The sequence below is a fragment of the Tamandua tetradactyla genome, chromosome 4 (assembly GCF_023851605.1).
Source record: "Tamandua tetradactyla isolate mTamTet1 chromosome 4, mTamTet1.pri, whole genome shotgun sequence".
Taxonomy (NCBI): Eukaryota; Metazoa; Chordata; class Mammalia; order Pilosa; family Myrmecophagidae; genus Tamandua; species Tamandua tetradactyla.
In genome coordinates this window covers 184,533,245-184,556,910 of record NC_135330.1, presented here as the reverse complement: position 1 = coordinate 184,556,910, position 23,666 = coordinate 184,533,245, and the positions used below count along the sequence as shown (strand labels likewise).

At 39.2% G+C, this 23,666-nt stretch overlaps 1 protein-coding gene across 1 annotated transcript in view; it reads right to left on the bottom strand.

The window, feature by feature from the left end:
- Positions 1 to 23,666, bottom strand: part of TMEM255B (transmembrane protein 255B) — a 128,605-nt gene that overhangs the window by 71,301 nt on the left and 33,638 nt on the right. Inside the window, exons 5-6 of the mRNA XM_077156935.1 lie at positions 12,137 to 12,279; positions 7,179 to 7,241 (exon numbers count right to left, since the gene is read on the bottom strand). Of these exons, the coding sequence (XP_077013050.1) occupies positions 7,179 to 7,241; positions 12,137 to 12,279 (206 nt within the window). The remainder of the gene's footprint in view (positions 1 to 7,178; positions 7,242 to 12,136; positions 12,280 to 23,666) is intronic.

Below are 23,666 nucleotides of genomic sequence, written 5' to 3'. Positions count from 1 at the left end.
TAAAAGAGAAAAACTGCCAGCCAAGACTCCTATATCCAGCAAAATTGTCCTTCAAAAATGAGGGAGAAATTAAAACATTCTCAGACAAAAAGTCACTGAGAGAATTTGTGACCAAGAGACCAGCTCTGCAAGAAATACTAAAGGGAGCACTAGAGTCAGAACCGAAAAGACAGAAGAGAGAGGTATGGAGAAGAGTGTAGAAAGAAAGATAGTCAGATATGATATATATAATACAAAAGGCAAAATGGTAGAGGAAAATATTATCCAAACAGTAATAACACTAAATGTTAATGGACTGTATTCCCCAATCAAAAGACATAGACTGGCAGAATGGATTAAAAAACAGGATCCTTCTATATGCTGTCCACAGGAAACACATCTTAGACCCAAAGATAAACATAGGTTGAAAGTGAAAGGTTGGGAAAAGATATTTCATGCAAATAACAACCAGAAAAGAACAGGAGTGGCTATACTAATATCCAACAAATTAGACTTCAAATGTAAAACAGTTAAAAGAGACAAAGAAGGACACTATATACTAATAAAAGGAACAATTAAACAAGAAGACATAACAATCATAAATATTTATGCACTGAACCAGAATGCCCCAAAATACGTGAGGAATACACTGCAAACACTGAAAAGGGAAATAGACACATATACCATAATAGTTGGAGACTTCAATTCACCACTCTCATCAATGGACAGAACATCTAGACAGAGGATCAATAAAGAAATAGAGAATCTGAATATTACTATAAATGAACTAGACTTAACAGACATTTATAGGACATTAAATCCCACAACAGCAGGATACACCTTTTTCTCAAGTGCTCATGGATCATTCTCAAAGATAGACCATATGCTGGGTCACAAAGCAACTCTTAACAAATTTAAACAGATTGAAATCATACACAACACTTTCTCGGATCATAAAGGAATGAAGTTGGAAATCAATAATAGGCCGAGTGCCAGAAAATTCACAAATATGTGGAGGCTCAACAACACACTCTTAAACAACAAGTGGGTCAAAGAAGAAATTGGAAGAGAAATTAGTAAATACCTCGAGGCGAATGAAAATGAAAACGCAACATATCAAAACTTATGGGACGCAGCAAAGGCAGTGCTAAGAAGGAAATTTATTGCCCTAAATACCTATATCAGAAAAGAAGAAAAGGCAAAAATGCAGGAGTTAACTGTCCACGTGGAAGAACTGGAGAAAGAACAGCAAACTAACCCCAAAGCAAGCAAAAGCAAAGAAATAACAAAGATTAGAGCAGAAATAAATGAAATTGAAAACATGAAAACAATAGAGAAAATCAATAAGACCAGAAGTTGGTTCTATGAGAAAATCAATAAGATGTATGGGCCTTTAGCAAGATTGACAAAAAGAAGAAGAGAGAGGATGCAAATAAATAAGATCAGAAATGGAAGAGGAGAAATAACTACTGACCTCACAGAAATAAAGGAGGTAATAACAGGATACTATGAACAACTTTACACTGATAAATACAACAATTTAGATGAAATGGACGGGTTCCTGGAAAGACATGAACAACCAACTTTGACTCAAGAAGAAATAGATGACCTCAACAAACCAATCACAAGTAAAGAAATTGAATTAGTCATTCAAAAGTTTCCTAAAAAGAAAAGTCCAGGACCAGATGGCTTCACATGTGAATTCTATCAAACATTCCAGAAAGAATTAGTACCAACTCTCCTCAAACTCTTCAAAAAAATTGAAGTGGAGGGAAAACTACCTAATTCATTCTATGAAGCCAACATCACCCTCATACCAAAACCAGGCAAAGATATTACAAAAAAAGAAAACTACAGACCAATCTCTCTAATGAATAGAGATGCAAAAATCCTCAATAAAATTCTAGCAAATCGTATCCAACAACACATTAAAAGAATTATACATCATGACCAAGTAGGATTCATCCCAGGTATGCAAGGATGGTTCAACATAAGAAAATCAATTAATGTAATACACCATATCAACAAATCAAAGCAGAAAAATCACATGATCATCTCAATTGATGTAGAGAAGGCATTTGACAAGATTCAACATCCTTTCCTCTTGAAAACACTTCAAAAGATAGGAATACAAGGGAACTTCCTTAAAATGATAGAGGGAATATATGAAAAACCCACAGCTAGTGTCATCCTCAATGGAGAAAAATTGAAAACTTTCCCCCTAAGATCAGGAACAAGACAAGGATGTCCACTATCACCACTATTATTCAACATTGTGTTGGAGGTTCTAGCCAGAGCAATTAGACAAGAAAAAGAAATACAAGGCATCAAAATTGGAAAGGAAGAAGTAAAACTATCACTGTTCGCAGATGATATGATACTATATGTCGAAAACCCGGAAAAATCCACAACAAAATTACTAGAGCTAATAAATGAGTACAGCAAGGTAGCAGGTTACAAGATCAACATTCAAAAATCTGTAGCATTTCTATACACTAATAATGAACAAGCTGAGGGGGAAATCAAGAAACGAATCCCATTTACAATTGCAACTAAAAGAATAAAATACCTAGGAATAAATTTAACTAAAGAGACCAAAAACCTATACAAAGAAAACTACAAAAAAACTGCTAAAAGAAATCACAGAAGACCTAAATAGATGGAAGGGCATACCGTGTTCATGGATTGGAAGACTAAATATAGTTAAGATGTCAATCCTACCTAAATTGATTTACAGATTCAATGCAATACCAATCAAAATCCCAACAACTTATTTTTCAGAAATAGAAAAATCAATAAGCAAATTTATCTGGAAGGGCAGGGTGCCCCAAATTGCTAAAAACATCTTGAGGAAAAAAAACGAAGCTGGAGGTCTTGCACTGCCTGACTTTAAGGCATATTATGAAGCCACAGTGGTCAAAACAGCATGGTATTGGCATAAAGATAGATATATCGACCAATGGAATAGAATAGAGTGCTCAGATATAGACCTTCTCATCTATGGACATTTGATCTTTGATAAGGCAGTCAAGCCAACTCACCTGGGACAGAACAGTCTCTTCAATAAATGGTGCCTAGAGAACTGGATATTCATATGCAAAAGAATGAAAGAAGACCCATATCTCACACCTTATACAAAAGTTAACTCAAAATGGATCAAAGATCTAAACATTAGGTCTAAGACCATAAAACAGTTAGAGGAAAATGTAGGGAGATATCTTATGAAACTTACAATTGGAGGCGGTTTCATGGACCTTAAACCTAAAGCAAGAACACTGAAGAAGGAAATAAATAAATGGGAGCTCCTCAAAATTAAACACTTTTGTGCATCAAAGAACTTCATCAAGAAAGTAGAAAGACAGCCTACACAATGGGAGACAATATTTGGAAATGACATATCAGACAAAGGTCTAGTATCCAGAATTTATAAAGAGATTGTTCAACTCAACAACAAAAAGACAGCCAACCCAATTACAAAATGGGAAAAAGACTTGAACAGACACCTACCAGAAGAGGAAATACAAATGGCCAAAAGGCACATGAAGAGATGCTCAATGTCCCTGGCCATTAGAGAAATGCAAATCAAAACCACAATGAGATATCATCTCACACCCACCAGAATGGCCATTATCAACAAAACAGAAAATGACAAGTTGTGGAGAGGATGCGGTGAAAGAGGCACACTTATCCACTGTTGGTGGGAATGTCAAATGGTGCAACCACTGTGGAAGGCAGTTTGGCGGTTCCTCAAAAAGCTGAATATAGAATTGCCATACCACCCAGCAATACCATTGCTGGGTATCTACTCAAAAGACTTAAGGGCAAAGACACAAACGGACATTTGCACACCAATGTTTATAGCAGCGTTATTTACAATTGCAAAGAGACGGAAACAGCCAAAATGTCCATCAACAGAAGAATGGCTAAACAAACTGTGGTATATACATACCATGGAATATTATGCAGCTTTAAGACAGGATAAACTTATGAAGCATGTAGTAACATGGATGGACCTAGAGAACATTATGCTGAGTGAATCCAGCCAAAAGCTAAAGGACAAATACTGTATGGTCCCACTGATGTGAACCGACATTCGAGAATAAACTTGGAATATGTCATTAGTAACAGAGACCAGCAGGAGTTAGAAACAGGGTAAGATAATGGGTAATTGGAGCTGAAGGGATACAGACTGTGCAACAGGACTAGATACAAAAACTCAAAAATGGACAGCACAATAATACCTAATTGTAAAGTAATCATGTTAAAACACTGAATGAAGCTGCATCAGAGTTATAGGTTTTTTTTTGTTTTACTATTATTATTACTTTTATTTCTTTTCTCTATATTAACATTCTATATCTTTTTCTGTTGTGTTGCTAGTTCTTCTAAACCGATGCAAATGTACTAAGAAACGATGATCATGCATCTATGTGATGATGTTAAGAATTACTGATTGCATATGTAGAATGGTATGATTTCTAAATGTTGGGTTAATTTCTTTTTTTCCGTTAATAAAAAAAAAAATGAGGGAGAAATTAAAACATTTTCAGACAAAAAATCACTGAGAGAATTCATGACCAAGAGACCACCAGATCTGCAAGAAATACTAAAGGGAGCACTAGTGACCGATACGAAAAGACAGAAGAGAGAGGTGTGGAGAAGAGTATAGAAAGGAAGACTATGAGTAAAGGTAAAAAGAAGTAAAACTAGATATGACAGATAAAATCCAAAAGGCAAAATGGTAGAAGAAAGTACTACCCATGCAGTAATAACACTAAATGTTAATGGATTAAACTCCCCAATCAAAAGACATAGACTGGTAGAACAGATTAAAAAACAAGCCCCATCTATATGCTGTCTCTACTCAAAGGACATGAGAGCAAGGACACAAACGGACATTTGCACACCAATGTTTATAGCAGCATTATTTACAATTACCAAGAGATGAAAACAGCCAAAATGACCATCAATGGACAGGTGGCCATACAAACTGTGGCATATACATACAATGGAATACTATGCAGCTGTAAAACAGAATAAAGTTATGAAGTATGTAACAACATGGATGGACCTAGAGAACATTATGCTGAGTGAGACTAGCCAAAAACTAAAGGACAAATACTATATGGTCTCACTGATATGAACTGACATTAGTGAATAAACTTGGGCTATTTCGTTGGTAAAAGAGACCATCAGGACATAGAAATAGGGTAAGATATTGGGTAATTGGAGCTGAAGGGATACAGACTGTGCAACAGGACTGAATAAAACTCAGAAATGGACAGCACAACACTACCTAACTGTAATACAATTATGTTAAAACACTGAATGAAGCTGAATGTGAGATGATAGAGGGAGGAGGGCTGGGTGCATAAATGAAATCACAAAGAAAGATAGACAATAAAGATTGAGATGGTATAATCTAGGAATGCCTAGAGTGTATAATGATAATGACTAAATGTACAAATTTTAAAAATGTTTGTGCATGAGGGAGAACAAAGGAATGTCATTACTGCAGGGTGCTGAAAATAGATGGTAGTTAATATTTTAAAATTTCAACTTACATGTGAGACTAAATCAAAAAATGTCTATTTGGTACAAAATTTATATTTGACTAGTGCATTTCCTAATATAACTTATGTAGATAGTAGGTTGAACAACACAAGTACATGGAGCCTTGGGTAGGACATTAGATTTTATTGGTTTGTCCAGAGAGATGCCCCAATGAATCCAAGAGTGATTTCATCAGTGAGCAGAAAAGTATTTGCAAAGTCCCCTTCAGGGAATGGTGAGAATGGGGGAAAATTCAACCTTCCCAAGTTGAATTATTGATATTCTCACAAGCAGTGAGGACAACCAAAGCTATAGGCTGAGCCCCCAGTATTGGGGTTTGTTCACATGAAACTTAACCCCACAAAGGATAGGTCAAGTCTACTTAAAATTAGGCCTAAGAGTCACCCCCAAGAGAACCTCTTTTGTTGCTCAGATGTAGCCTCTGTCTTCAGCCAATACAACAAGCAAACTCACCACTCTCCCCTGTCTACATGGGACATGACTCCCAGGGGTGTGGACCTTCCTGGCAATGTGGGGCAGAAATCCTAGAATAAGCTGAGACTCAGCATCAAGGGATTGAGAAAAACTCTAGAATGAGCTGAGACCCAGCATCAAGGGATTGAGAAAACCTTCTCGACCAAAAGGGGGAAGAGTGAAATGAGACTAAGTGTCAATGGCTGAGAGATTCCAAACAGAGTCGAGAGGTTATCCTGGAGGTTATTCTGACACATTAAGTAGATATCACCTTGCTATCCAAGATGTAATGGAGAGGCTGGAGGGAACTGCCTGAAAATGTAGAGCTGTGTTCCAGTAGCCATGATTCTTGATGATGATTGTATAATGATAAAGCTTTCACAATGTGACTGTGTGATTGTGAAAACCTTGTGTCTGATGCTCCTTTTATCTACCTTGTCAACCGACGAGTAGAACATATGGAATAAAAATAAATAATTGGGGAAAATGTTAAAATAAATTCAGTTTGAAATGCTAGTAATCAATGAAAGGGAGCGGTAAGGGGTATGATATGTAAAATTCATTTTTTCTTTTTCTGTTTTTCTTTTATTTTTATGTTGTCTTTCTATTTCTTTTTCTGAATTGATGCAAATGTTCTAAGAAATTATCATGATGATGAATATGCAACTGTGATGATATTGTGAATTACTGATTATATATGTAGAACGGAATGAGCACATATTAAGGATGTTTGTGTTTCTTTCTTGTAATTTTTTTTAATTAATAAAAAATTATTTAAAAAAAAAAAGGGATGTGCTAATTCACATTTTCTACCTGAACTTTATATACCAAGCTTTCATTTAATCTGCCAAGTCCCACCCCAAACCTATCCCACTCCCTGTTCTTTTTTTCCCATGCCTCATCCTTGGCTGTTAGGATCACCATGTGGCATTTGTGATGTTGTACAGATGTACCCTACACAATTACATGGGTTATTTTCACTTAAACTCGGTTGTGAATGGCACCCACAGAGCTCTACTGCATGGCCTGGGGAACCACAAGGACTGGTTCTGTCAGCAGCTGGAGTGTGGGGGGCCTTTCCTAGAAGCATTCAGCTGTAGCTGGAACATCCTCTGTCGAAGAGCTACACTCCCCACTCATCCACGTTGGGAAGAGACCGTATATTTTCGTACCATTTGCCTTCTGTTCTCCACGAGGTTGATGCCGATAATTCCCAAGAAAGATCCGAAGCCCAGCTAAGACCAAACAAAAAACAAAAAAGGAGAAAATACTCCAGGTTAGCATGTCTAGTAACTTAATACTGACATTCAACAGTAAATCATGCACACGACTGTGTCACCCTTTATAAAACATTAGATCAAATGGCTAAAGTCAGCCATTCCCACCATATGAAAATTCAACCACCTAATGGCAGATAGGTGCATCCATCTTTGGATGGGGTTCTAGTATTCATTTAAAGTTGAGCAAGTGGAGAGAGTTCAAAGGAGCTGCTGAAGCATGATACATCTTTCCTTCTGAATTCAAATATTTTTCACAAATAGATCAGTTCAACTCTTAGAGAAAGTCAAGTATTATGGGCCCAGGGGACAACAGCTTCAGGGTAACTCAGAGTTTATATCACCCATCTTCTTTGCATCTGGTTGTGAGATGACAGATGCACTTAAATTGTCTTCTACTGGACCCGTCTGAAGCCCCAACATCAGAATTATTCCTTTAGGTAAGAGAGTAGGAAACCATAATGCACGTGGATTTCAAAAGAGTTACACAATAATCACTGACACCAGTTAACACCTGATTAGAGACATACTTAACTGTTGCTTTGAACCCAGGTAAGCAAGCAGAAATGGAAATCTCAGCAAAGGAGAGGAAAGGCAGAAGGCTCTGGGAGTGTATGGAGCTGTTTGATGTGGGCATAAAAGTCCAGGCAAAGCTGGAAAAAGGATAAGAAAAAAGAGGTGGGACATTCCTGGACTGAGAGGACAGAGTCAAATGAGAAGGCTGTTTTGAAGAATCCTCTTATTCCATGTGCCAGCCTTGGCTCTTGGCCTCTGCAAGGAGAAAATGACTGCTGGTGCGTTGAAGAAACTATACATGTGGATGTACTTATCTTAAAAATAAGAGTCTGAGGGCCTGAACATAGAATTCCCCCACCCTGTTTCCCAGCTAGCTCAGGCACGTGTAATTCTATCACTCCTGTTTGGTAGAAGAATTTTTTAAAATTATTTCCCCTTAGTCCTAAGAACATCGTTTTTCAGCAATGGCCCCACTGAAAGCACCTTTCCAGGTAGCCAGAGGAGATCCTTCTCCCAGACAGTGTAGAGCTACTAAACTGAAACCTCTTGAGTTAGACCCACAAAATCCACAGTGTGTGTCATGCTTGCATGGCAGGTAAGTAACTGCCAAACTTATAAAGGAATGGCTTGTGTGCCAGACATAGACACTCTGCCCGGGACATCCTGACTTGGTAGTTTTGAAGTTTCTAAGGACATAGCATCCAATTTAATGCACTAAAGTGTGCATATTTATGTCCATACTTATGTCTTTATCTTAATTATATCAACAGTGATATGCAAGTAGGCATACATGGTTTTCTCCAATGATTTAAGAATTCTCAAGGAAGAAGAAAACATGAAAGTTTGCATACATGGAACTTAAAAATATCACACTTCAACTCCATAGCTCAAAAATACCAAAATTCCAACATAAATATATTAAAATGGAATTATAAAGTTTTGATTTTTGGATTTAAAATTGGGTATATTTTTTCATAGAGTCAGAAACTTGAATACAGGTTACCAGGGGCTGGGGAGGGCTTGGGAAGGGGGGAGTTAGAGCTTAATAGGTTCAGATTTTCTGTTGAGGGTGATGGAAAAGGTGTCATAATGGATGAAGGAGATAGTTGCACAATACTGTGAGTGTAAATTAACACCCTGAAATATACATTTGAATGTGGTTAAAGAGGGAAATTTTAGGTTATATATATGTTACAAAAATTAAAATAATGGGTGGGCCACGGTGGCTCAGCAGGCAGAGTTTTCACCTGTCATATTGGAGACCCAGGTTCGATTCCCAGTGCCTGCCCATGCAAAAAAATAATAATAATAAAACAAAATTTTTAAAAACCTAAGTTGGGTGAATTTTTCTAAAATGCTGAGGTGCTTCCTGTTGACTTCCTAGCCCCACTTTCCTTCTAAAATAAATTCATTTCTATAAATCTCTAAGTGGGTGTGCTGGTTTGAAATGATGTATGAACCCTAGAAAAGCCATGTTTTAATCCTGATCCCATTTCGTAAAGGCAGCCGTTTCTTCTAATCCCTATTCACTACTCTATGTGTGAATCTGTAATTAGATCATCTCCCTGGAGATGTGACTCAATCAAAAGTGGTTGTTAAGCTGCATTAGGTGAAGATGTGTCTCCACCCATTTGGGTGGGTCTTGATTAGTTTACTGGAATCTTATAAAAGAGGAAACACTTTGGAGAAATTTAGAGATTCTGACAGAGCAGAATGATGCAGCCACGAGAAGCAGAGCCCACCAGCCAGCGACCTCTGGAGATGAAGAAGGAAAATGCCTCCTGGGGAGCTTCATGAAACAGGAAGCCAGGAGAGAAAGCTAGCAGATGACACCGTGCTTGCCATGTGCCTTTCCAGCTGAGAGAATAACCCTGGCTGTGTTTGCCGTATGCCTTCCCACTTGAGAGAGAAACCCTGAACTTCATCAGCCTTCTTGAATCAAGGTATCTTTCCCTGGATGCCTTAGATTGGACATTTCTATAGATTTGCTTTAATTGGGACATTTCCATGGCCTAAAAACTGTTAATTTGCAACTTATTAAACTCCACTTTTTAAAAGCCATTCTGTTTCTGGTATATTGCACTCTGGCAGCTAGCAAACGAGAACAGTGGGATATAGGATTTCCACAAAGGTTGTGTTTTTCTTTTTTCTAGAGAAGTCATAGATTTACAGAAAGATCATGCAGAAAATACAGAGTTCCCAGATACCTGCCACCGTTTTTAACATTTTGCATTAATGTGACACCTTTGTTACAACTGATGAGGGAAAATTATTATAATTGTACTATTAACTGTAGTCCACGGTTTACATTAGAGTTCATTGTTTGTATTGTACAATTCTATGGTTGTTTTTTATGTTTTATTTTGAATCTTTGTTCTAGCAACAAATATACCATCTAAATTTTCTCCTTTTAACCACATTCAGATATATAATTTAGTGGCGTTAATTGCATTCATAGTGTGTTACCATCTCCAGTATACATTACCAAAACTTTTCCATCTTCCCAAACAGAAACTCTGCACCAATTAAGAATTAACTCCCCATTCTCTACCCCCACCCCAGCCCCTGGTAACTTCCAACGAAGTTATTTTCAACTACATTTTTGTTAAGTTAATTTTATTTGTCCACTTTTGGCTTATTTTCACAACTATCTAGGTTAAAGCTAATTTCACTCTGGTCAGAGAGTTTTAATTCACTGCCTGGGAAATGTATTATTTACAGAGCATAGCTTCTGCAATACTCATTTATGTTTTGATTGTAAGTTTAAGGTGGAAAGTCTTAAATAATTGACACTTAAGGAACCAATAAAAAAACTACTATTCAGTATCGATCTTGATGTATTGTGAGAAATTTGGGATGATGGATCCTCAAAATTGCTAGGGAAAACTCCAAACCCTCTGAAGTTCCCATTCTCCCTGGAAATATGACCGAAATCTTCCTTTTATAAGGCAGGGTCTCCAAAATTTCATCAGGTTCATGCAATTTTTCTGATAAAATTTTTTTCAGCACAGGACACTATTTATATATGTATATCCATCAGTTTCATGCAGGTAGATAATGTACATTTATAAAGCATAGACAAAATAGAAAAACAAAGGATAATATAAAAATGAAAAATATTTGTCAAATACTCTTAAATATTAAGAGTTTTAAAAGCCTTTTCTTCCTTGCTAAAAATGTTATCAACATTATCAGTGATCTGATAATAATTTTAGTGAGAGTGATGTGATGAAATAAACCTCGTTTTTAAAAAAAATCTAGATTTAACACTCTGATACAGCAACTCAAAGTTCTGGTCCATTTCAAAAGCAACAAAGTAACAGAAAAGCATTTCCACAGAGGACCCTTGAACACAATGCTTTGGGGCAAATTTTATTGACAATAATGGTGAATATGAATTCCTGCTTTAAAAAATATTCTTGATAATTCTTAATTAGGGGGACCTACTTCTTGTCCCATCTGATTAGACAGTCATCAATTTTACCACATAGTGCTGTTGTCCAAAAGTTGATATTTGGTAGTAGAACGATGTCAACTCTGTCACTTTCTAGTTGTTCCCAAGTGATCCTACTATGAACAACCTTTAATCTGTGGTTTCATGGGAGGAAACTTTTGCTTGTTGATTTTCTAAGGATTAGTCTGGTTAAAGCAACAATAACTCAGTTGATAAATCCACTTTCCTGATCAGTCCACATAAAGTATAACATGTACCCACTGCCTCTCCTTCCCCAGAATTCAGATGGGAGTATTGCTTAAAGTGTTTCCTCTACTTTTAGAAACAACAAAAAAAATTGAATTAGTTTTCTCTAACTGTTGTGACAAATTACCATAAATTTAGTGGCTTAAAACAACATAAATGTATTATCTTAACTTTCTGGAGTTCACAAGTCTGACACAGGTTCCTTGGGGCTAAAATCAAGCCATGGGCAGGGCCCCCTTCCTTCTGTGGGCTCTCGGGGAGAAACTATGTCTTTATTTTCAGTGGCTCATGGCTCTTTACCTCCATCTTAATATCTTCTCACCTATCACTTGACTTCTACTTCCATCTTCCACTTTTAAGGACCTTTGGGACTACACTGGGCCCACCTGGATAATCTTCCTATTTTGTGTCCGCTGATGAACAGCTGCAACCTCAATTCCCCTTTGACATGTAGCACAGCATGGTCACAGATTCCACAGGTTAGGATACGGATGTCTTTGGGGAGCCACCATGCTGCCTACCACAAATGCCAATACAAGTTTCCATGCCTTAGAGCTCCAACTCTGTGGAGTGGCACATGTCACCCCAGCACCCCACAGCAGACCCCATGGATCCTAAACCGTTCAGCCACACTCACAATGATTCCCGGGTAATAGCCTCCCACGGTCACGTTGTCCGTTCTGGTCGTTGCGGCGAGCCCTGTGATCAGTATGAAGACGGACACCACCAGCAGAGAGACTGCAAACCAAAGGGAAGTCTTCTTTCTTTGTGCAAACTGTTCTGTGAGGAGACCAAACATGAAATCAATTAAAAAGACAACACAGGCCCTGAGGTGGCTGTTTCAGCAAATGTCACATACATAGTTAATATTAATGTTTTTTTCTTTCCAAACATGGCAAGGGCTTGAATGCCTCTCTCCCTTTGCTCATTTGATTCTCACGAGCCTGGGATATACTTCTTCTCTGAAGAAACTGTCTTATCCTCAAACCCTCACCTTAAATGTCACAGCTTCTGAAAGACCTTCCCAGACCAACTCATTCACAGAGGTTCTCAAAGCAGAAACTGGGGAGTTATCCCTGCTATATAAAACTAACTGCCAACTTCTTAAACTTTATCTCCTAAACAACACTCAAGTCTATCTGTTTGTCTCCACCTGCAGTGCCAACCCCTCAGCCAAGTGCCAACGTCCCACTCCCCTGATCAAAACCTGTCACCTCCATAACCAATGACCCCACAGAAATAAAGGAAATAATGACAGGATACTATGAACAACTTTATGTTAATAAATACAACAATGTGGATGAAATGGACAACTTTCTAGAAAGGCATGAACAACCAACTTTGACTCGAGAAGGAATAGATGACCTCAACAAACCAATCACAAGTAAACAAATCGAATCAGTCATTAAGAAGCTCCCTACAAAGAAAAGTCCAGGACCAGATGGCTTCACATGTGAATTCTACCAAACATTCCAGAAAGAATTAGTACCAATCCTGCTCAAACTCTTCAAAAAAATTGATCATCTTGATGCAGAAAAGGCATTTGACAAAATCAACATCCTTTCCTGTTGAAAACACTTCAAAGGATAGGAATAGAAGGGAACTTCCTCAAAATGATAAAGGGAATATATGAAAATCTCACAACTCACATCATCCTCAACGGGGAAAAACTGAAAACTTTCCCCCTAAGATCAGGAACAAGACAAGGATGTCCACTATCATCACTGTTATTCAACATTGTGTTGGAAGTTCTAGCCAGAGCAATTAGACAAGAAAAAGAAATACAAGGCATCAAAATTACAAAGGAAGAAGTAAAACTCTCACTGTTTGCAGACGATATGATACTATATGTCAAAAACCCTGAAAAATCCACAGCAAAAGTACTACAGCTAATAAATGAGTACAGCAAAGTGGCAGGTTACAAGATCAACACTCAAAAATCTGTAGTGTTTCTATACACTAGTAATGAACAATCTGAGGGGGAAATCAAGGGAAAAAATCCATTTACAATTGCAACCAAAAGAATAAAATATTTAAGAATAAATTTAACTAAAGAGACAAAAGACCTATGCAAAGAAAACTACAAGAAATTGTTAAAAGAAATCATAGAAGACCTAAATAGATAGAAGGGCATATCGTGTTCATGGATTGGAAGACTAAATATAGTTAAGATGTCAATTCTACCTAAATTGATTTACAGATTCAATGCAATACCAATTAAAATTGCAACAACTTACTTTTCAGAAATAGAAAAACTAATAAGCAAATTTATCTGGAAGGGCAGGGAACCCCGAGTAGCTAAAAGCATCCTGAGAAAGAAAAATGAAGTCGGAGATCTCACGCTACCTAACTTTAAGGTGTACTACAAGCTACAGTGATCAAAACAGCATGGTACTGGCATAAAGATAGATATACTGAACAATGGAATCGAATAGAGTGTTCAGATACAGACCCTCTCATCTATGGACATTTGATCTTTGATAAGGCAGTCAAACCAACTCACCTGGGACAGAACAGTCTCTTCAATAAATGGTGCCTAGAGAACTGGATATCCATATGCAAAAGAATGAAAGAGGACGATATCTCACACCCTATACAAAACAACTCAAAATGGATCAAAGACCTAAACATTAGATCTAAAACCATAAAACTTTTAGAAGAAAATATAGGGAAATATCTTATAAATCTTATACTTGGAGGCAGATTTATAGACCTTACACCCAAAACAAGAGCACTGAAGAAAGAAATAAATAAATGGGAACTCCTCAAAATTAAACAGTTTCGCACATCAAAGAACTTCATTAGGAAAGTAAAAAGACAGCCTACACAACGGGAAACAATATTTGAAAATGACATATCAGATAAAGGTCTAGTATTCAGAATTTATAAAGAGATTGTTCAACTCAACAACAAAAAGACAGCCAATCCAATTACAAAATGGGCAAAAGACTTGAACAGACACTTTTCAGAAGAGGAAATAAAAATGGCCAAAAGGCACATGAAGAGATGCTCAACTTCCCTGGCCATTATAGAGAAATGCAAATCAAAACCACAATGAGATATCATACCCAACAGAATGGCCATTATCAATAAAACAGAAAACGACAAGTGCTGGAGAAAGAGGCATGCTTATCCACTGTTGGTGGGAATGTCAAATGGTACAACCACTGTGGAAGGCAGTTTGGTGGTTCCTCAGAAAGGTAAGTATAGAATTGCCATATGACCCGGCAATACCATTGCTAGGTATCTACTCAGAGGACATGAGGGCAAGGACACAAACGGACATTTGCACACCAATGTTTATAGCAGCGTTATTTACAATTGCGAAGACATGGAAACAGAAAATGTCCATCAACAGACGAGTGGCTAAACAAACTGTTGTATATACACATGATGGAATTTTATGCAGCTGTAAGACAGAATAAAGTTATGAAGTATGTAACAGTATGGATGGACCTTAAGGACATTATGCTGAGTGAGATTAGCCAAAAACAAAAGGACAAATACTGTATGGTCTCACTGATATGAACTGACATTAGTGAATAAACTTGGAATATTTTCTTGGTAACAGAGGCCATCAGGAGATAGAAATAGGGTGAGATATTGGGTAATTGGAGCTGAAGGGATACAGATTGTGCAACAAGACTGAATATAAAAACTCAGAAATGGACAGCACAATACTACCTAACTGTAATACAATTATGTTAAAACACTAAATAACGCTGCATGTGAGAATGACAGAGGGAGGAGGGCTGGAGGCACAAATGAAATCAGAAAGAAAGATGATAAAGATTGAGATGGTATAATCTAGGAATGCCTAGAGTGTATAATAATAGTGACTAATGTACAAATTCTAAAAATGTTTTTGCATGAGGAAGAACAAAGGAACGTCATTACTGCAGGGTGCTGAAAATAGATGGTAATTAATATTTTAAAATTTCAACTTATGTGTGAGACTAAAGCAAAAAATGTTTATTTGGTACAAAATTTATATTTTGATTAGTGCATTTCCTAATATAACTTATGTAGATAGCTTGGTCGAACACCATAAGTACATGGAACCTTGGGTAGGAATTGAGATTTTGTTGGTATGTCCAGAGTGATGCCCTGATGAATCCCAGAGTGATCTGATCGGTGAGTGGAAAAGCATTTCCAAAGTCCCCTTCAGGAAATGGTGAGAATGGGGGAATATTCAACCTCCCCAAGTTGAATTCTTGATATTCTCACAAGCAGTGTGGACAATCAAAGCTATAGGCTGAGCCTCCAGTCTTGGGGTTTGTTCATATGAAACTTAACCCCACAAAGGATAGGTCAAGTCTACTTAAAATTTAGGCCTAAGAGTCACCCCCAAGAGAACCTCTTTTGTTGCTCAGATGTGGCCTCTCTCTCCAGCCAACACAACAAGCAAACTCACCCCCCCCCCTTTTCTACGTGGGACATAACTCCCAAGGGTGTGGACCTTCCTGGCAATGTAAGACAGAAATCCTAGAAAGAACTGAGACTCAGAATCAAGGGATTGAGAAAACCTTCTCGACCAAAAGGGGGAAGAGTGAAATGAAACAAAGTGTCAATAGCTGAGAGATTCCAAACAGAGTGGAGAGGTTATCCTGGAGATTATTCTTACACATTAAGTAGATATCACCTTGTTAGTGATATCTACTTAATGCGTAATGGAGAGGCTGGAGGGAACTGCCTGAAAATGTAGAGCTGTGTTCCAGTAGCCATGTTTCTTGATGATGATTGTATAATGATACAGCTTTCACAATGTGACTGTGTGATTGTGAAAACCTTGTGTCTGATGCTTTTATCTACCTTGTCAACAGATGAGTAAAACATATGGAATAAAAATAAATAATAGGGGAACAAATGGTAAAGTAAATTTAGATTGAAATGCTAGTGATCAATGAAAGGGAGTGGTAAGGGGTATTATGTATAATTTTTTTTTGTTTTTGGTTTATTTCTTTTTCTGTTGTCTTTTTATTTCTTTTTCTGAATTGATGCAAATGTTCTAAGAAGTGATCATGAGGATGAATATGTAACTATATGATGATACTGTGAATTACTGATTATATATGTAGAACATACGATCACATGTTAAGAATGTTTGTGTTTTTTTCATATTTTTTTAAAAAAATTTTTTAAATTTAAAAAAAAAACCCTGTTGCCTCCTTTCACCTGACCCCGCCCCCTCCAGTCCCCTCCACACTGTAACCAGAAGGGGCTTCTAAGGCCTTCACTGGTTTCCACCAGGGCCATTTGTTGTCTCCCCCTCCAACTTCCAGTCTCTCTTCCCTCTTCCTAAATGCCTCCAGATTTTCCTTTGAGGAGCCGTCCCTCTCCCACTCTGTAGTACCCACGCAGACGGTGTGAGATGATCCAAGCAGCGTATCCACAATGTTTAACAACCAGCACAGCAGCGGTGCCACCAAACCATGATACATGCCACAGGGCGGCCGCAGGGCCATGCGTGCCCTGCCCAGCCTTTGGTGGTGGAATCATGGGGAGGAGGGTCATTTGGGGGGGATCCCGGGGCATGGGGTTGTGGGGAAAGGTGCTAAACATCAACTAGTGCAGACATATTTTAATAGTTTATACTCAGTAGACCATCAGCCCTGAAGCAGTCCCTTGCCCATGCAAGCTCCAGGGGTCCTGGAGACCCGTCACTCAACATCAAACCCTTCTCTACAGCGATTGGCTCAGGGATGAAACGCAGCCTGCGCCTGAGCCAATCAGCTCATGGCATTTTCCTGGTCACAATGATTAGTTCCATTTAGTTTCCTCCTGTAAAAAGGGATCGATAGTTACAAGAAGTGGAGCGTCCTGCTCCCTTTGATGCGAACTAGAAAATCAGTTGCTGTGGTTGCTTGGTTGGGTTTTTGGTGATGGAGAGTTTCCCATTGTATTTAGGATAAAGAACAAAAACCAGTTTCAATCCCCTTCATGCTGTGAGCCCTGCCCACTCCTGGGCTCGCCAGGCGCCACGCTCTGGCTCTGCATTCCCAGCCGCCTGCCAGTTCTCTGAGAGGCCCAGGCTTTTACTAGCAACAGGGCCTTGCTAATGCCTTTACTGGAACCGCTCGTCCCAACCTTCCTTTCTTCCATTAGGTTTCAGCATGAACTCGCTCTCGTGGGGGAAGGGTGCCAGGTCATTGGGAAAGGGTGCCAGGTCCAGCCGCTGGCTTCTGTCACTCTTCAGATGCTAGTGGATTTACCTACTGGATATTTGTCCTCCCCAGACCATAAGCTCCATGAGGGCAGAGAGTGGATCTGTCCTGTTTCCCACTGTATCTTCAGGCCTAACATGGTGTCTGGCGCATAGTAGGTCCTCAATTAATGCCTGTGAGATGAATGACTCACCTATAATACAAGTAATTGTTTGTGTATTGATGTGTATCACCCTCCCTCTGCCTCCCCCCAGATTGAAAGTTTCTTGAAGGCAGTGAGCCAGGCTGTCATTCTTACAACCCAAAGGCACTAAGTACAACTGACTATTTATTGAGCACCTATCTTCCAGACTCTACTCTGAGCACTTCATATATATGGCCTCTTTAACTCTCTCCCCTCCCAGTCCTATAGTGATGTTATTATTCCCATTTGCAGAGGAAATGTTAAGAATTAAGTCCAGTATCAGCCTCATCCAAAACCCAAGTTTCTTACCAGTCTATTGTACAGTATCCCACTCAATAAACCAGATTATGGAATTAGCAGTCTCAGCTTTTAAGTAGAATTTTAAATGATGGCATTAGAACTGGAATTAGCATAAAGTTGTAATTCTTTTAATTACACAATATCAGCCAAGAATCCAGTATCTTGTTTTGGAAATAATTTTATCATTTGAAATTCATTTGGCAAGCACATAATCAGCTGAAGCAAAATCAAATGTCTGGTGAAACATCAGGGTGTTTCAATTCCACTGTAGGGGAGCAGCTCAGGTGCTGCCCATGCAAGGACGTCAAAGGGATGCTCTGTCTTTTGACCAGAACTCAGGATCCTTCTCAACTGCTTGAGCTATACTGGTTCACTGGTTCTTGAGCTGTTCTTGGGTACAGCCAAATCTGTTCACCTTCAGTGAGGAAACAAGAGGCTACAAGTGCCTCCCAGGGAGCAGTTATGGTTACAAGGTAGAGACAGCTCCCAGCTTTCCTTCTTTTTAAGCGTCTGTTCTTCCTGGGTTCCTTCCAGCTGGTATCTCTTCGTCCCAGACCCAGCCAAGCATGCCTGGGTCCTTAGGAAATCCACATACCCCAGGAACCTTCCTCACACTACAGACTAAAAGGAAGAGCTTTGCGCTCAAGTGACAGCTTACCAGTTACCTGGACTAGCCTGAGCTAGGGATTCCTAACACCCAAGAAATACATACTTCTTCTTCTCCAGTGATTTCCCAATTAGAGCTCTATCACAGGATGCCATGCTGTTTCATCATTGTCAGTTTATGTGCCTATTTCCACACCAAGCTATTTGCTACCTGAGGGCCAGGACAGAGTCTTATTTATCTTCATATCTCCAGTACCACACTCAACTCTGAATGAGTCAATGAATGAATGAGTGAATGGAATGGGAGGCTAGAAAGCAAGCAATAAAAGTGTGGCACAGACTGCCATTGCTTACTTGAATTTCCTCTCCTTTTTCTTAAAAAATCCCCTATTTTATAGGATGTGGAAATTTGCCAGTTGAAAGATTCTATTTTCCAGCCTCTTTTGCAGCTGTGTGTAGCTGCATGATTAAGCCCTGGGAAAATACCATGTAAGTAAAGGATGTGGGGTGGGACTTACAGGAAATGTCTAAAGGAGCCTGTCTCTTTTGCCTTTCTCTCTTTCATCTTTCCTGCTACCTGGAATGTAAATATAAAGGCGGGAGCTTCAGCAACCATTTTGGACCATGAGGGAAGCTTGAGAATGGAAGAAACATATTAAGAATGGCAGAACAGAAAACAAAAGGAACCTGGATCTGCAACCACTTCATACTGTGTCATACCAATCTTGGGGCATCTACCTCCAAACTTTTACTACATGACAGAATAAAATTCCTTGAACATAAACCACAATTTTGGATTTTCTAGTATTTGCAGCCAAACCTAATTCTAACTGTTCTAGAACTCAAGAAAGCAAACAAGGAAACATGCAAACCTTTCCATCACCTGCATATTCCTTCCTCAAGCCTTATTTCTGGATTTCTCTTTGATCTTCCTTCCCATTTGTGTCTCATGGGGAAGACAGAGACATCTTTTATTTGTGATTTTACAAGTAATCATTTACTCTCAGATATATCTACTCCTACCTGATTGTAACAACAATCACACAAACTGAGACAGAGACAGTTAGTAGAAGGAAGAGAGAGAACAAGAAGAGAGAAACTCAACACTGAACCTACTAAGGCTGTTTTACTTTGTTTTGATGTTTGGTAGCTAAATCCTCTTGATTTCTGTATGACTCCAAAATAATAACAGAGGGGGAAAAAAATGGTTGCATTTTCCTAGTACAAAGTTTTAAAAATCTATATTGTGTATATGTGTATGCATGTGTTTAATAGGGGAAGCAACCTACATATTTGATTACAACCCCTAGTTTAGGTCATTAACTGAATTGTAAGCATTCAGACATTTTTTTCACACTCTAAAAGAGTCCAATATGAAGACTTACACTTTTGCAATAATGTCAGCAAAGCTTAATGGCAAGTCAAGGTTATCAAGGAAAAGGTTGTTTAATACTCAGAAATGAATTACACAAGATTATAAATTAATAAATTATGCACAACTATAAGTTCATAAATCTGAAAGAACCATTCAGGTCTTATTCAGCTGACCTAGCGAGGCGTTATCTCTCTGGACTGAACATTTCACTCCAGAGACCAAATGGAAGACCTCCACGAGGCCCACTGCTTTCCCTTTGCCAACTCCCTTCTGAGACTCTCATCAGAGCCCCTCAGCACAGCACCATTCTACAAACCCTCACCAAGACATTTTTTTTCCTGAAAATCTCATCCTAGACTACCTTATTCCCTTGACCTTGGAGGAGACTAGATCAACTTATGCAATAACATAATAAACCATTAGTTCCCAACCAACGAGTTGAAGGTAAGCAAGCTTTCCCTTCAACCTTGGGCCCAGATGCTGCCTTCAGCTCCCATGTCCTTGGGATAGTGGCATGAGGAGGGCCCCCACCTCTGCAGGTGGTGCCCACCCCCCCGACCCCCCAAACCTGAAATTATCTACCAGACTCTGCAAGTTCTGGCCCAACCTCTCCAGCCTCAGAAGTGGAGCATTTGGGATTTAAATCTAGGTTATCCAAGTCCAGAGTTCCTTCTGTTTTCTGCTCCCCTAGCCTGTCTCCCTCCAAAGCCTGGTTGATTTCCTACCTCAGGGCCTTTGCACATGTACTTTATTCTGCCTGATTCTCTTACCTGTACCCCACCCCCATTTTTCACATGGTTAGCTTCTCCTCATCATTAAGTCTTCACTTAAATGTCACCTTTTATGACCACACTATCTAAAATAATTCTCTATATTCATCATTCTTTGACTGAAAGATAGTTATTGAGCTTATGCTATGTACCAGATGGTGTGCCAGATACCAAAGACACTGCAGTCAACAAAGCAGACAAGAATCCTGCCCTTAAGGAGCCCACATTCTAGTCCAAAGAGACAGACAAATGAGATAAGTAAATCATATAGGATGTTAGAAAGTGCTAATTTCAATGGAGAAAAATAAAGCAGGGGCAGAGAATAGAGAAAACAGAGGGAAGGAGCTGCAATGTTAAATAAGCAGTCAGGGAGACAATGGGGGTGGAGAGTACAGACCGTGGAACTGGTGTGCTTGAGGATCAGCAGGGAGGTCGTGTGACAGCAGCAGACTGAGTGGGAGTTTGATGAGGTCGGGCCACTGCAAGGACCTTGGCTTTGCCCTGAGTGAGATGGGAGCTACTGCAGGATTTTGAGCAGAGCAGTGGCATGCTCTGATTTCCTCTTTTTCTGATGTCTGCAGCACTCTGGCTGCTGTGTTGACAGTCAACCAGAGAATTACAAGAACGGCTTGGAAAAAAACTTTTCTGAAAGTCTCATTCCTAGGAGGATGGGCACCTGGCCTGTAGCTTCAGTCATGCAAGCAACAGATAACTGGCATGGCCTTCCCTCAACCGGGAGTTGGGCGAACCAGGACCCAGCCAGATGATACAATAAACACCTGCAACAAAATTACCTGTCTAAGGCAAAGGCTTCCTGACCCCATCAATGGCCCTTGCTTCCTAGAAATAATCATCTTTAAACAATAAAAATCAATCGTGCTTAGAGCCTCCTTAAGCACCCACCATTGCCAGGCAGGTGGAACATATTATCTTCTTTAAACCTCACTCTGGGAGAAAGGAGATTGCCTCAGCTGCCTTGGCTGCTCCAAGTTCTACCACAGTAGCTCTACAGAGGTTATGCTAAATAAATAGTACATGAATAAATTAATGAATGAATAAATGGAGGTCTCAGTGGACGAGCTGATGGAAAAAGGGTCAAAAAGGTTACTCTAACCATGGCTGGGCCATTTTCTGTATCATGCAAAGGTACAAATTCTGCAATTCTCAGCACACTATCAGAGAAACACTCCACATCTATATGCTCAGTGACACACGAGCCACCGCTGCCCCCTCAACCCACATCCATCCTGGGCACTCTGTCCACAGTGCACTGTCCAAAACTAAACCGACAGGGCCCAGGCTGCTGGATGGCTGTTGTTAAGAAGACAGCAAGATGGCTCCACTTACTGTGTGACCAAAGGCAAATCGCTTCACATATCTGGCATCTGTCTTGTCTATGGCAAAGATGTTTCACTCAAGTTGAGTTGTGTCCAGGGTATCTGAGAAGTGCCCTGATTGCCTTATGATAACGACCCCATCCTGGGTGTGGGGGTAAGGAGCTCAGGCACCTACGCTATGTATCTGCCAACTGTAAACCAGACAACACTCAGGCCTTGTCTTAGTTTGCCAGAATGCTATGACAAATACCTTACAATGGGTCAGCTTAAACAACAAGTATTTATTGGTTGAAAGTTTGGAAGACCAAATCAAGGTGCCAGCCAGGCCATACTTCCTCCCCAAAGTCTGTGGTATTTTGGTGCCGGCTTGGCACAATCCTTGGGGTTCCTCAGCCCGCATCTCTGCCTCCGTCCCATGGCTCTCTTCAGGGGCTGCTCTTCTTTCCTTCGACTTCTGGCTCCTCTGCGGCTTTCTCTGACTTCCGGCTTCCAGTATCTTCTCTTTATAAGGGTCCAGTGACATGGATTAGGACCACCCCTCCCCGAGTCAGGTGGCTACACGTCAAGTAACAACAGCTTCAAAAGGCTGTATTTCCAAATAATCAGCACGCAGATTAAGAGCATGCCTTCTGTGGGGGTGCATAACGCAGCCTACCACCAGCCCTTCCAGTTCCAACACTGACTGTTTCACCACCTTTATATTCTCATTTCTTTCCTCTCACTCTCACTTTCTTTCTACTTTCCCACTTCTAACCTTTTCAGTTACCTCAGGAATTTCCCCTTCCCCGCATCTCTCATTATATCCATAAACTAAAAAGCAGCCCTAAGTGGGACTGGAAAATATTATGAAAGTGAGAATGATGATTTCACAAGGAAAACCAAGACTAAGTTTTAATAAAAATGTATAGTTTTTTTTTTTGCTCATAAAAGCACTAGATGTTTTTTGAGAACTTCAAAACTACACAAAATTCCTAGGAATCATCTCTAGAATCAACAAGTAGATATAAAATCTTACGGTCTTTTTTCTGCATTTGTGTCCTTTTTAAAGTATTTTTTCTTTAAATTGGGACCAAAATTTTATAATCTGTTTTTCTTTTCACTTAATACAAGAAATGCCCAACTTAAGTATTTTTCTAAATATAGCTCTTATTGGCAATAGGATATTCCACCAAATTGATGTGCCATTTAACCTACCTCTAATGTTATATATTTGGGTTGTTTCTAATGTTTTATTATTATTAAAAGCAATATGGGGGGTGCGAGGGTAGTTCAGTGGTAGAATTCTTGCCTGCCATGTGGGAGACCTGAGTTCGATTCCCAGCCCATGTAGTTCCCAAACAAACAAGCAAAAACAAACAAATGAAAAACCAAACCAAAAAAAAGAAAAATTCAACAAATAAGGGGATACTCACATGGAAATAGAATGAAATG